We start from the raw sequence: 14,424 nt of genomic DNA on the forward strand, positions 1-14,424 counted from the left end.
GCACAAGGGGCTGGGCAGGGCTCAATTGAAACTAGGCTGGGCCATGCTCTTATTTTGTGTTTTATGGGCCGGGCTATAAAGCGAATTTTGATTAAATTTGTCAATTATATTACGGCAGACACAGAATCTCTAAAACCATGGCATTACCTGTATAATTTATTACACAAATTATCAATTGGAAAAATTGAAGCAAAAAATTCCATCTGTAGTTAGGATTGAGTTAATAGACGTTGGTTGAACATCTACGTAAGAAACAATGTATAACATAAATGCAACGGTTAATCTTGAAAAAACCCGACTGATTGTGACAAACAGACACCGATTGGCGATAGCTCGGTCTACGACATACACAATAGGAAAATTTCTGAAATTTGTCCAACACAACGCATACGAAATATTGAACCTACTTGACTCGTTCAAAGGAATCGAGAATTCGAGATCATCTTGTAATGTGTGATGAAAGAATTCAATTCCAAATTATACGCACCACCTTTAGTAACTGATGCTCTAACAGCCTCAACCAATTATCGAGCCCTTTTTCGAATCCCCTTTCCTTCTTCCAATACCATCAATCTCCTAACCAATTTCTCGATTATAATTGATGTCACTACTTCATCTCGGTGTGTCCAATCTCTTACCAACACCAATTTTCAGCACATCAGTCACTAAAACAGCATTCCTCGGCTGATTAGAATGCATAGGCCATGCAGCAATCGGCACACCCATGCTGATACTCTCAATGCACGAGTTCCACCCACAATGACTCACGAATGCACCTGTCGATGGGTGTGCTAGAATCTGTAATTGCGGTGCCCAATCTCTTACGACAAGTCCATTATCTTTCACTCTGTCCTCGTACCCTTCTGGTAACATAGCATTACTCGCGTCTGCACCTGTAAAAACATCGGTAGTATCAGCATTTCTAAGCACCCATATGAACGTCTGCCCGCTTCTTTCCAATCCCAATGCCAATTCTGTAATCTGTTCGTATGTCACAGAGGTTGTTGATCCGAAACAGATGTAAATCACAAAACCTTTTTCTTGTTTGTCCAGCCATTGAAGGCACGAATGTCCTTTCCATTTTTGCTTTCGATCTTAACTGGATTCAAAGGCCCGATAGCAAAATGCTTTGTCTCAGCCTTAACATTTCTCGATAGCATCTCCAAAAGTCGAATATATGTAACTTCGATCAATCGAGATGTGTTGTAAAGCATTCTGTTCTCGAACCCAAGAAGTTTTTGTTGATCTAGTAAGAACTCGAAAACTTTAGGGCTTAAACAACCTTCATTAGAGGGAATGCAATTAGGGATATCGAAATCTAGCTCAAAGGGTTTCTTGGGTATTAATTCCCACATATTCATGAACATAACGAAGGTGGAAACAAGGAAAAAGACATAGGATTCAGCATTTGGGATGAGTTTGACATCTTGGACTACATAAGTCATTAGACTATCAAATATGACTATGATTCTCCTATACTTTAAGGAGAGTTTTTGTAAGAGTTGTGAGACGGGTCCACGAAGATGTTTCGAGGCATCGAAAAGGGGCTCGAGGTGTGTAGGAAAATGGGTGGATGGGTCGGGTTTAGGAGGGTGTGAGATATGAGGGGGAAGGGGGAAGTCATGAAAAATGGATTTTGTTTAAACTCTTTTGAGTCCCATCCGTGGACTCAGAGTTTTACTTGGCGGTTATGGGTAGCGGATCCAGTATAATGGACGGGTAATCCGTAGGCAGTTATAAGGTGAGATAGATGGAGAAGTTGTTTGAGATGGCCTTGGGCTAGATATGGTACCATAACTACTCCTACTTGAGGTTGTTTTAGGCCATTTTCATTGCTATTTTGGCTTTCCATTTTGGAGTCAATTTTTTTGGTTTGTTAAACTTGAGAAGAATATGATCTTAAAGGCATCCTAAATGAATTTTAAAAAGTGGCTATCAATTTCTTGGAATCGACGAAATAATGTATTCTTTGTTTATATTTTGATGCCAGCTCAAGTTGGAGATCACTTGTTACGTCATGGGCATTAAGTAGTAGGAAGATGCAAATTAGTGTCTAAATTCTTTTGAATTTTCAGCATATGACTTAAATATATAAGAATTTTTAAATATGTAAGAGTTTTTCAAGTTATGTATAGATAAAATATAATTATTACAATTGAATTCAGACATTTTAATTAATGCAATTGTCTCTAATAGATGATATTTTTTTTATGATTGTTGATTAAACTTTTTGAATAATAAGCTATTCCATCTTTAGTTGTAAAAGAGTTATTTTAATTAAGAGTTATGTAATTGAGTTTATATACTTGTTGGGATTAAGATTTTAATGCTATTTATAATAGATGTTGTTTTGGGTGTGTCATGGTGTTTTATGTGTAGAGAGAATAATGGTCTAGTCTTAGTGAATAAGTAGTCTCTTATCGTGATATGATAAATTTGTTGTTGGACTTATATATAAGTTTTTTCAAAGAAAAATCTATTTACTCATAAATTTGATAAGTTTTCATCATGGAATTAATCGGTAATAGGTGAAGTAGCCCACTAAATTATATGCTAGTCATTTTTTTAAATTCTTTAACGTAAAATTACAAATGAGATTTTCTTTAACATCTCACTTATGTGTGAGCACATGCTTTCGAACACCATTACTTTTTTAAAGATTGAATGAGAATGTCACGATTTTCGAACTCGTCAAAAATATATTAATTTAAGTTTTTGGTCGAGTTATTGGTTTTCTAACATGATATCGAAAAGTGCCCAACTGACTCTCATATAAGAAGGTGTGATAGAATATATAATTTTTTTTGAAATTATAATGATCATTTTAACGTATTGGTTGACTTTGTATCTTGAGACTACCTCCAAAGGTGATATTTATAGTGCAGATTGGAATGAACTAACATAGAGCATTCACATATCACTGGTCTCTAGTGGAGTATAGACTTGTTGATGTCAACGTGATCAGTTCATAGGTAGAGCTTGAAGGCTTTAAACTGTAAAGAGATACTCCTTAATGGCAATTTTCAGAAAATATACTCTTCTATGACTCTTATTTAACCTTTAATTATTAGAATAAAAGTAAAACTGTTGATAAAAGAATAACAACCTAAAACAAAACACAAAAGAAAAAGAAAAAAAAACTTGTAATTGAATATTTTTCCCTTAAAGTTTAATTCTCATCACCTATACGCTCAGTATCTGAAAATATGGGCAATGAAAGACTCAATTTCTAAATATGTAACTCCACCTTTATCAATTGATCTTCTAACTTCATCACCTAATTGTTTAGCTCTTTTCCTCATCTCCATCCCTTCTTGCGAGCCCATCAATGTTTTAACAACACCCTCGATCCTACTCGAGCTCACAACCTTCTCGCGGTGTTCCCAACCCCTTACAAGCACACCAATCCTCAACACATCCGTCGCCAAAACAGCATTCCTAGGCTGATCAGAATGCATTGGCCAAGCCAAAATCGGAACACCCATACTAATACTTTCTAAGCACGAGTTCCACCCACAATGACTCATAAACCCGCCTACTGATCTATGCGCCAAGATCTCTAACTGTGGCGCCCAATCTCTTACTATCAATCCTCGCCCTTTCACTCGATCCTCATACCCCTCCGACAGTTTAGGCCTCTCTACTCGATCAGCTTCGCCTAAAACATCATTTGGATCCGCTCTTCTAAGCACCCATATAAACTTCGCTCTTTTCCAACCCATTTGCAAGCTCTTCAATCTGTTCATCTGTCAATGATGTTGTCGAACCAAACGATACATATAACACCGATCCATCCTCTTGCCGATCTAGCCATTTTAAGCATTCATGTCTCTTTTCATCGATTTTTGACACAATATTTATCGGATTTAAGGGTCCTAATGCAAAATGTTTTGCGTTAGGCCTAGTTTTTGAATCAATCTTCTCTAATAACTCGACAAATCTACCTTCTATAACTCTAGACGTATTATGAATCGACCCTGAATTGAAATCGAGATATTTGAATTGATTAATTGCAAATTCTATAATCTCTTGTGAAACACTCCCTTCATTAGAGGGTATATCAAAATTAAGCAAATCTTCATTTGGGATTAACACTAATGATTTATCTTCCTCATTCATACTTTCCAATGCATAAGTAAAAGAAGTTAATGCACAAGTTTGAGTAAACTTGTAAGACTCTGCGTTTGGTATATTCTTAACATCTTGCACAACATAGGCCATCAAAACATCATGTATAACAATGACTCTTTGGAACATTCTAGAAAGTTCTTGTAACAGATTGGATATGGGTTCTCGAAGATGAGTAGAAGCTTCCCAAAGATGTAGGAAGTGTGTAGGAAAAGGTGTAGAAGGATCAATGTTTGGTGGGGGTGATTCATATGGGGGAAGTTGAAAATCATGAAAATGGATTTTTGTTATGTTTTCGGAGCTCCAACCTTGGAGTCGGAGCTTCGCTTGGCAGTTATGGGTCGAAGAACCCGGGAAATGGACGGGTATACCGTAGGATATGAGGACATGGGCGAAATGAAGAAGTTGGTTTAGGTGACCTTGTATTGGTAATGGTACACCATTACTACTACAAGACTAGAGTGTTGTTCATTGCCATTTTGTGCACTCATTTTTTTCTTATTGTTTTTGTGAACATTGTGATGCTTATTAATAGAGTTTGTGTTTGCTTATATAGAACTCATCAACACTGTATTCAGTGTATTTCGCTCATAGGAAATTATGATTAGAATTTAAAGAAGGAAGAAAGACGGCAACCCTTATCCATAAAGAGAAAATTATATAAGAAAAAAGAGTGTTGATTGTATTGTTGGGTAGTGAAAATGAAAGAAAAGATAAAAATACATAGATGAAAGAAATGTGTGATGGGATGAAAGATTGATCTAGGAATGAGATGGAAAAAGGTAATATAGACCAAATAAACTAATTAACAAAATTGTAATATATTCATCAAAACAAACTAGAATGATACACGCAATAAAATTATTACTCATGAAAAAATGTTTAATTATTAGATTTAATAAGTGCTGAATTTAGAATGTTAATATGGGATGGGTTGAATACTTTGCACTATGCATTAAATATAATATTAATAGGGTTTTTAACAAAGTATACTCATATAAAGAAATGTTTGTTAGACTTAACCAGTGTTAAATCTATAACACTACTAACTAGTACAATATAAGTCGTTGAACACTCATCTTTGTATGTTTTCAACGTCTCTAAGTGTTTAAAGATAATGCTATATCAGTTGAACTAAATTATCAGATTAGTATTGTTGTTCAAACTAGAATTGCCTTAATATTTTTATTTGAAGTTATAATTCTTACTACGTTGAGGTCAATCTGTAAGGAAGGGATTGGCTTGCATATGATGCAATACAGGACTGCTGGCTTGTCAGAGCAGCAGGCTTAGCTACAACACCGTCGGCTCTCAATGGCTGTAGGATGCGCTTAGCGCATGAAGTAGTGCAGGTCGCAGTAATTTCTAAACCGGATAGAACCTCATCATCAGGTTATTATATCCTTATGTGTTGTAATTGTCCAGAAGGTCATGAGGAAAACAAATTATAATATCACTGATTCCTTTTTAATTTCTAATAACATTTTATCCAGCTAATGCTTTAAAACCGTCTCGATTCTTCTTCACATTATCATCCGATTAAAACATTCATCACTCTACATAAGCATTTAATGAGACAAAATGTCTTAACTCAATAGTGCTCCCTCGAATCAATCCTTAGGCCCTTAATATGCAAATTTGTTTACGGTGATTATTCTTTAACTACCCACTTTAATATAAAGTTATCGACTTATGTATGAATGATATATCACGTCTCAACGAAATACATAACTCAAAGAACTTGCGAATAATAATTTTCTCCTTTGATACTCAAACTCATGTCTTCAAGAAGAAAAAACAAAATCACCCTTATTTTATCCAAAGAACCACTTTATATAGAATCGTAATTGTATTTTTAATATAAATATATGTTATTTAAATTCGTATATGAAAGGAATATATTAAAACTACTTCAAAAATTAATTTAATATAATAATAAAATACCCAAAATTTATTAAAATATTAATTAATGACGTCAGAAAATCTCAGGGTGTTACAACTAACTTGTCTGAAGTCTTTTACTTTTCTATGTTATATATATCATAGAAATATAATTTAATATTAATAAGGTTTTGCAATCAAATTACTTGAGTTATGACTTAGGTAGATTCGGATAGAGATATAAAGTAATTTATTCGGTGAAAATCATAAACGGATTCAAATCGAATTAATAATTCGATTCGAAATTGGATTAAAAAATAATTGAATAGGGGTGTAACCAAGTAAATTTAATTTGAGTTTGGATTGAAAAATGAAAAGACCAATTTAAATTGGTTTGATTAGTGCATGATATGGTAAAGCATAGAATGAGGTGAGGAGCTGCGTCACTCGATAAAGTTATACTCCTAATAATATGTATGATTTCGTGCTGACCACGGATTTAATACAATGTTGTGAAAGTTAGACATATGCGGTGAGGAGGATAATTAATTTGTATTATTTTTTATTTTAATTTATTTTTATTATTATGATGTATTTTTTTATGGTAGGTTATGTGGAGGATGAAAAAAAAAACAAATATTACAAGTGGTCATAATTGATGAAAGTTCCTTAACTGAGTATCACCTAATATTTATTTTATATTCTTTCTTTTTTGCAATGGACTTACTTTTGTTTTTTAATTTTTCACAAATTTATTTTTTCCGTCTTTAATCACTTATTTTTATTATCTATTTATTTTTATCTTATTTTTTACTTATTTTTTTTTTCACTAAAAGGAACAGAATAAATAGTTTAATACTTGTAGGTAGGAATTAGAATACTCCCCGTGGCTCGGAAAATGTCAAAATTGTCTGCTACTACAACCCTCTAAGTGTTTACGTACTGTTAAATGTCTCTTTAGCATAAATTAATTTGGAGATTACGTATCATATATTTTACTTTGGCCTAATCACTTGTAGATTTGATTTTGAACACCTATTTCGATCTAGAAAAGTTGGCCTTGTTGTGGCAGATCTTGATTATTTCGATTGTTATAATGTGTTATATTATAACTATTTCGGTAAGGTCGGAGAATTCGCTAGATACAATAATAAAGGTGTTCAAAACAAATCCGTTGAGTTAATATTACTCTCCCTATAATCAAAATCGATATTGATTCGACTTCAAAATGATTCAAAATTATATTAAAAATAATTATGGACGCAAAACTCAATTTCGAAATGATCTGAAATACATGAGCCAAAATTTACTCGATGACCAAAATAAACACTTCTATACAACGAAAAAAGAAGAATTCATTTTTTGTTTAGGTAGTGATAATCAAATACTTTTACTTATTAGATCCAAACACAAATCCTACTTCATTAAAAACGGAAAATTAGGTTTTAACGGGCTAAGCACATTTAGCCTAGCCTGACTTTACTTGGCCGAACTTGGACTTTTTTGATAAATTTTGAAGTTTGTTAAATAAGATGAAAGCGATAAATACAGTACTATGTATTTTTCTTCTTGATATTCGATTATGTCATACTAGAACATGGAATTCATGTTGAGTTGATTTGTCATGGGTCATGCGCAAGTGTGCAGGAATTATAGAGGTATCAAACTTTTAAGCCACACAATAAAATTGTGGGAAAGAGTGATAGAGAGGAGAATTAGACAGGAAACGGTGATTAGAGAGAACCAATTCGGTTTTATGCCAGGAAGATCAACCATGAAGGCAATTCATGTTTTGAGGAGACTGATGGAGAAATATAGGGAGCGAAAGAAGGATTTGCATATGGTGTTCATTGAGGCTATCCGGGATATGTACGATAGAGTGTCGACTAACATTCAAACACCAGTGGGGATAACAGAGCCTTTCCCGGTTAAAGTTGAGCTACATCAGGGATCTACTCTAAGCTAGACCTGATCATGGGCGACCCGGCCCGAAAAAGTGAGGGTATGGGTACCAAAATATGGCCCGATGGGCGGGTTTGGGCAGAAAATAAATGGCCTAAATTTTTTTGGGACGGGTTTGGGATTGACGGTTGGCCCGCGGGCCGGCCCGAAAAAGAGCTTGTTCATGATTTTTGAATTTGTTTTACATTATGTATAATATGTAACAATTGTATTTGTTTAGTTCAATTATTTGTAATTTGTGTTTTAAATTATGTATAATATGTAACAATTGTATTTGTTTATTTCAATTATTTGTAATTTGTATTTTTTATTATGTATAAATAATATATAATGGCGAATAAGATTGCGTATAAGGCTTTTTGGAGGAAGATGAGATCCATTTTTGAATGGATCGAATTTGGGTTTAGGGGGAGGGAAGCAGACTGCGTATAAGGCTTTTTACATTATGTATAAATTATATTTCAACTTATAAATAAAAAAAGTTAAACAAAAATTAAGAGTAAAGAATTAATAATGACAATTTTCTAAGTTGCAATTAATTTGAAACGGAAAAAATAATATTTTAATTTTAGTTTTATTGTATGATACAATTAAATAATATATAACATAGTTTGGGTAGGAACTTTTAGGCCCGCACCTCGGCCCGGCCCGCATCAATGGGCAGTTTTCCTCCACCTGGCCCGGCCCCGTGTTTGATCACCTCTACTCTAAGCCTTGTCATTTTTACTGTTGGAAGAGATTTCTCAATCTATTTGGGAGACGGTACCGTGGTGCATGCTATTCGCTGACGACATAGTATTGGTGGCAGAAACTAGAGAGGAGGTTAGTAATAAATTGGATGAGTGGAGGGAGGCTTTAGAAGGTAAAGGGTTGCGCATTAGTCGTACGATGACCGAGTATCTGCACTGTGACTTTAGTGGGACAACACCGATAGGTGAACCAGAGGTGTCCATTGATGAAGCAGTTGTTAAAGGTACGACCAAGTACAAGTATTTGGGACTAATCATTCAAAGGGATGGATAGATTGACAGAGATGTAAATCATCGTATTCAAGCGGGTTGGTTCAAGTGACGAGCAGCCACCGCGGTGCTATGTGATAGGAAATTCCCAAGCAAGTTAAAAGTAAAATTCTACCGGATGACAATCAGATCTGCTTTGTTATATGGGATCGAATGTTGCCCTATTAAGAAAATTTTTGAACATAAGATGAAAGTTATAGAAATGCGTATGCTGAGGTGGATGTGTGGACACACATTGATGGATCGAATTAGGAATTAAGAGTTTAGGGACAAACTAAAAGGAGCTCCTATTTCTGGAAAATTCGCGAAAATAGATTGAGATGGTTTAGACATGTGCAGAGAAAGACTCTCGCCGCCCCTGTAAGGAGGATAGAATGCATTATAGTAGAGGGTAAGAGGAGTCAAGAAAGACCCAGGAGAGCTTGGGATGAGCAAATAAAAGTTGACTTACGTGAGTTAAACCTCTTCGAGGGCCTGACTAGGGATAGGGGTAGTTGGAGGCGCCATATCCATGTTTTAGACTACTTATGTTCTTGTAGCTTACCTCTATGTGTTCTTTAGTATTAGTTTTTTTGTTATTCTGTTATTTTGTAGGTCGTTCTACTTTTTTTATTATTTTTTTAGGCCTTTATTTATCTTTTCCGTGTAGCTATGTCTCCGTATCTTTCTCGAGTCGGGGGACTCATTTGGCCGCGCTCTCCTTTATGGGTATGAGTTGTCGCCGTCCTTTTTCTTCCCGGACCCTGTCCATAATTTTTTCTATGAGCAGGATACACTGGGTATAGGATAATGATGATGATATATGAGCAGGTCACATGCTTGGTAGCTACGCCATGGAAGGCTATGTATATAAGCTATATCTTGCTTGTCATCCTCAAATAATGATCTGTGACACGCCACGCAGACACATTACAAATTTTGTTTTAAAATTTTTCTCTAAAGTTGATTATTGAAAACAATGAGTTTGAACGGTTGTGCCCATGAGTCATATCTATAGGTTATGTGATGGTTGTGCCAATTTCACAAAATAACGGTTGTGGCAAACCCATGACCCATAGCTGCCGTGTCGAGCTATGATCTATGTTCAATCAACTAGCTGTGTGAGCCACTTCATACAAGTATTTTTTCTCATGGACCGTTTAAATTAGATTACTATCGCATTCTATTGACAAATAATTATTGTGTTTCTCTTTTGAGGTTTTAGATAAAAATACTTCATATTTAAATTTTGGTGATATTTAGAAATAAAATCAATGATTAATTTCGCAAAAGCTATTATAGTTGCATGCATGAGAAGTAGGTGTAGAGATTAACAAAAGATGCTAAGACCATGGTGACTACTTACTATTCGTGAAGGCATATACTCGGTCTATTGATTAAAAACAATTGATACACATTTAGAGCCCATTGCCAATTCCGTTAAACCCACCCCACTTATGCCAATTATGGGCATGTTAAAGCCCAATTTGTTTAAAGCCCACTTAAAAGCAAGATTTTTTTTCAAGCAAGTTTTGTATCATGAGATATTTATATAATTCTCTAATTGATCATTTTAAGATTATAACTTCTTTTTAAATTTGATAGAAAATCTCTTGTGAAACCACTATTTCTAATTTTTATGCGACCAAAAGAAAAAGCTCAGCCCACTTCTTCACATTTAAAAACCAAAATACATACCTTAAGCTAAATCTTAAAGTGCTCAATTCAAGATTTAAAATAAATGAAAATTAAATGGAATAGCAAAAGTCTTTATCCCTTTGTTTTTATTTGTTCTCATTCATTTTTATTGCAAATCTCAATTGAAACTTAAAATTCAAATAATTTTAATTGTGAATAAAATTTTTTAAATAGTTTATATTATAGTAAGACGAATCTATTGAAATCCACATCAATATATTTTTCTCATATGGATCGATGAGGAATCATAGTTAAAATTTAATACTAAAATTCGTAAATTCTATTTGAGAATATATGAAAACGGAAAAAGGAAAATCTATGGGTAAAATGGGTTCATAGTTATTATTTGAAATTGCAGGATGTAACTGAAGTGCAAGTTTCCATTCATGCTTCATGGCTTTTTAAGAAGATCATCAATCTCAGAACTGTCGTAGAACGACTAGGGGGATGGGAGGAAATTACTAAAGGGAGCGAGTACACTATAGGAAGAACATATGAGATGCTAATTGCAGATGCTCCCAAAGTTCCATGGAGCAACATCATGATCAAGAACATAGCCAGTCCAGGAGCAAGGTTCATCACATGGCTTGCAATACAAAATAAACTGGCTACTAAAGAACGAATCGAGAAATGGAAGGTGATCGAGGATGCAAAGTGTGTATTATGTAGTGGTGCAATTGAATCTACTCAGCACCTGCTCTATGACTGTCAGTTCACGCAAAGTGTCCGAAACTGCCTTTTTAGTTTCCTTAAGTACAAGCCAGAATCTTCAAATTTCCAGGAAGAGATCCAAAAAATGAACAAAATCAATAAGAAGAAAACTGACCGAGCAAAGCTGATTGTGGGGATCTGGACAGAAATGATATACAGCATATGGATGCACCGCAACAGGAAGATTTTTGATAATCGATCTTGTAATATGAAGGAACTTACAAACTACATTGTATTTAGATTAGCTGGAAGGGTAAACAACAGAATGAAAGAGATGCTTGTAACTAGATAGGGGTTGTTTCTTTTGGGGTAGTTTCAGATTTTCGATCGTATTTTGTCTTGAGCGTTGTCTAGGTTTTGGAGGCTTTAGGTGGGGTTAATTTCCAGCTAAAGATTGTACCTTGATATTTTTGTTCTGGTATATAATACTCATACTTGGCAAAAAAAAAAAATATATGAAAACGAATGGAGTATTTAATAATGGGTTAATTGATTGAGAGTAATTGACAACATATTCATAATAACAATTATTATAAATTTTAATAATGTGCGAGTAAAACAAAAAGTCAAAATTATACATTAAATATCATAAAAACAAGAATGTAATAACTAATTTGAACAATAACAAGTACAGGGATCTTGTGGAATCTTAGACAAGTACATGGAAATTCATTGCGAATTGTACTTCTAACTTCATCACCTTCATCAATTGACAGAATATAGAATTAGAAGTTCACATAGTCACGTCTAGTCTGATTTGACAATAAAATCAACCATATCAGAAATTTATTTTCTCTTAATTGATATTATTTCGGCTATCAAGTCTATAATAGAGCATGTCTATAAAAATTTATAACCAATCCCATCTTGAAGAATCTAGCTGGACCATGAAAAAGATGTAGTATGAATGCATGATCATTATCTAGAAATATGGGCAATGAAAGAGTCTCTTTCTAACCAAGAAACACCACCTTCATCAAATGATCTTCTAACTTCATCACCTAATTCCTTAGCTCTTTTCCTCATCTCCATCCCTTCTTTCGAACCCATCAATGTTTTAACCACACCCTCGATCCTACTCGAGTTCACAACCTTCTCGCGGTGTTCCCAACCCCTTACAAGCACACCAATCCTCAACACATCCGTCACCAAAACAGCATTCCTAGGCTGATCAGAATGCATTGGCCAAGCCAAAATCGGAACACCCATACTAATACTTTCTAAGCACGAGTTCCACCCACAATGACTCATAAACCCGCCTACTGATCTATGCGCCAAGATCTCTAACTGTGGCGCCCAATCTCTTACTATCAATCCTCGCCCTTTCACTCGATCCTCATACCCTTCCGACAGTTTAGGCCTCTCTACTCGATCAGCTTCGCCTAAAACATCATTTGGATCCGCTCTTCTGAGCACCCATATAAACTTCTCCCTGCTCCTTTCCAACCCATTTGCAAGCTCTTCGATCTGTTCATCTGTCAATGATGTTGTCGAACCAAACGATACATATAACACCGATCCATCCTCTTGCCGATCTAGCCATTTTAAGCATTCATGTCTCTTTTCATCGATTTTTGACACAATATTTATCGGATTAAAGGGTCCTAACGCAAAAAACTTCACATTAGCCGTAATTTTCGACTCAATTTTTTCCAGAAATTGGACATACTTACCTTCTATAACTCTTGATGTATTAAAAATTGACCCAGATTCAAACCCTAAACATTTAATTTGATTCGAAGCAAGTTCATTCTGTTCTTGTGTCATACACCCATCATTAGATGGAACATTTTCGATTTCTGGGAAATCTTTTTTCAATACAATCAACTGGTCATCATAGTATAAATTTTCCCGTCTGTATGTAAATGAACAAAAGGCGGAAATTGGAGTAAAATCATATTTTTCTGCATTAGAAATAAGTTTAACATCTTGCACAACAGACGCCATTAAAACATCATGAATGACAATGACTTTCCTGAAGTTTCTAGAAAGTTCTTGTATGAGATTAAACACAGGTTCTCGAAGATGTGTGGAAGCTTCGAAAAGGGCGTCAAAATGCTTAGGGTAAGGAATAGAAGGGTCAATGGTTGGAGGAGGTGAGTTAAATGGAGGAAGTTTGAAGTCATGAAAATGGATTTTGGATAATGATTCGGAGCTCCATCCTTGGATTCGGAGCTTGGCAATGTGGTTGTGGGTCGAGGGCCCCGTATAATGAACGGGTATATGGTAGGAATTGATGAGATGAGAAAGATGAAGAAGTTGGTTGAGATGACCTTGTGCTGGTAATGGCACCATTACTACAACTATGTCAAGAGTATGTTGTTGTTCATTGCCATTATCTTTTGGTGTCATTTTTTGTGTGTTTGTTTAATTTGTGAATTGATATGCTCACAATTTTTGTTTATGTCTTTAGAATGATTTATGGTTTATATGTAAGTAAAGGGAAAGCCATGAGTTGAGATGATGAGAAGAACACAAATTCTTATATGAGACGGTTTTATCGAGAGACATGCCTTATACATGACTTAAATAGACAATCTCATATATTATGAAAATATAGGTTTTTTTGTTTGAGATCGTGTTACAAGAGTTGATTTAAGAGAAATGAGGGGGCGGGACCGAAACTTAGCCCTTTTATATTGGGTTGCCATCAAAAGAATGCCTCAACGTGATTGCATCCCCCACCCATATAATTTTTTTTGAATTTCTAGATATTTCTATATTTTGTTTGCTAATTAATTTTCAATGTGAATTTTGAAAAAAAATATATCAAAACTCACGTTTTGTGCGATTCTACTTAAGTGCAGTCCTAGAAAATATGTTACTCTACCTAACTAGGTATAGTTGCACATTATGTGCGACTTAACCTTTTTTTAAAAAATGTTTTACAAAATTTTTATATTAAAAATTCTACAAATATAGACTATAACCCATGTTTGAAAATATCATTAAATTTAAGAAAAAATCCGAATTTTGCATAAAAAATAGTTTTTTCGGCATTTTTGATGTGGAATTCAACTTTCATATTGCTTTTGATATACAAATA

General features: G+C 34.5%; 1 protein-coding gene and 2 pseudogenes across 1 annotated transcript; all 3 read right to left on the reverse strand.

Annotated features, from left to right (window-relative positions):
* Positions 1-109: 109 nt before the first annotated feature.
* Positions 110-1,956, reverse strand: LOC130826228 (zeatin O-glucosyltransferase-like; annotated as a pseudogene).
* Positions 1,957-3,063: 1,107 nt separating this feature from the next.
* Positions 3,064-4,619, reverse strand: LOC130826229 (zeatin O-xylosyltransferase-like; annotated as a pseudogene).
* A 7,264-nt stretch (positions 4,620-11,883) lies between these two features.
* On the reverse strand, positions 11,884-14,056 carry LOC130826230 (zeatin O-glucosyltransferase-like). The gene has a single exon (XM_057691816.1). It carries the CDS (start codon positions 13,728-13,730, stop codon positions 12,297-12,299), a length of 1,434 nt encoding a protein of 477 aa, XP_057547799.1. The 5' UTR covers positions 13,731-14,056; the 3' UTR covers positions 11,884-12,296.
* Between the last annotated feature and the right edge of the window lie 368 nt (positions 14,057-14,424).

This window comes from Amaranthus tricolor, chromosome 10, assembly GCF_026212465.1.
Source record: "Amaranthus tricolor cultivar Red isolate AtriRed21 chromosome 10, ASM2621246v1, whole genome shotgun sequence".
Classification (NCBI taxonomy): domain Eukaryota; kingdom Viridiplantae; phylum Streptophyta; class Magnoliopsida; order Caryophyllales; family Amaranthaceae; genus Amaranthus; species Amaranthus tricolor.

What these genes read in the sequence shown, in the direction of transcription:
- LOC130826230 (XM_057691816.1), bottom strand. Translation starts at nt 13,730, where the DNA reads ATGACACCAAAAGATAATGGCAATGAACAACAACATACTCTTGACATA.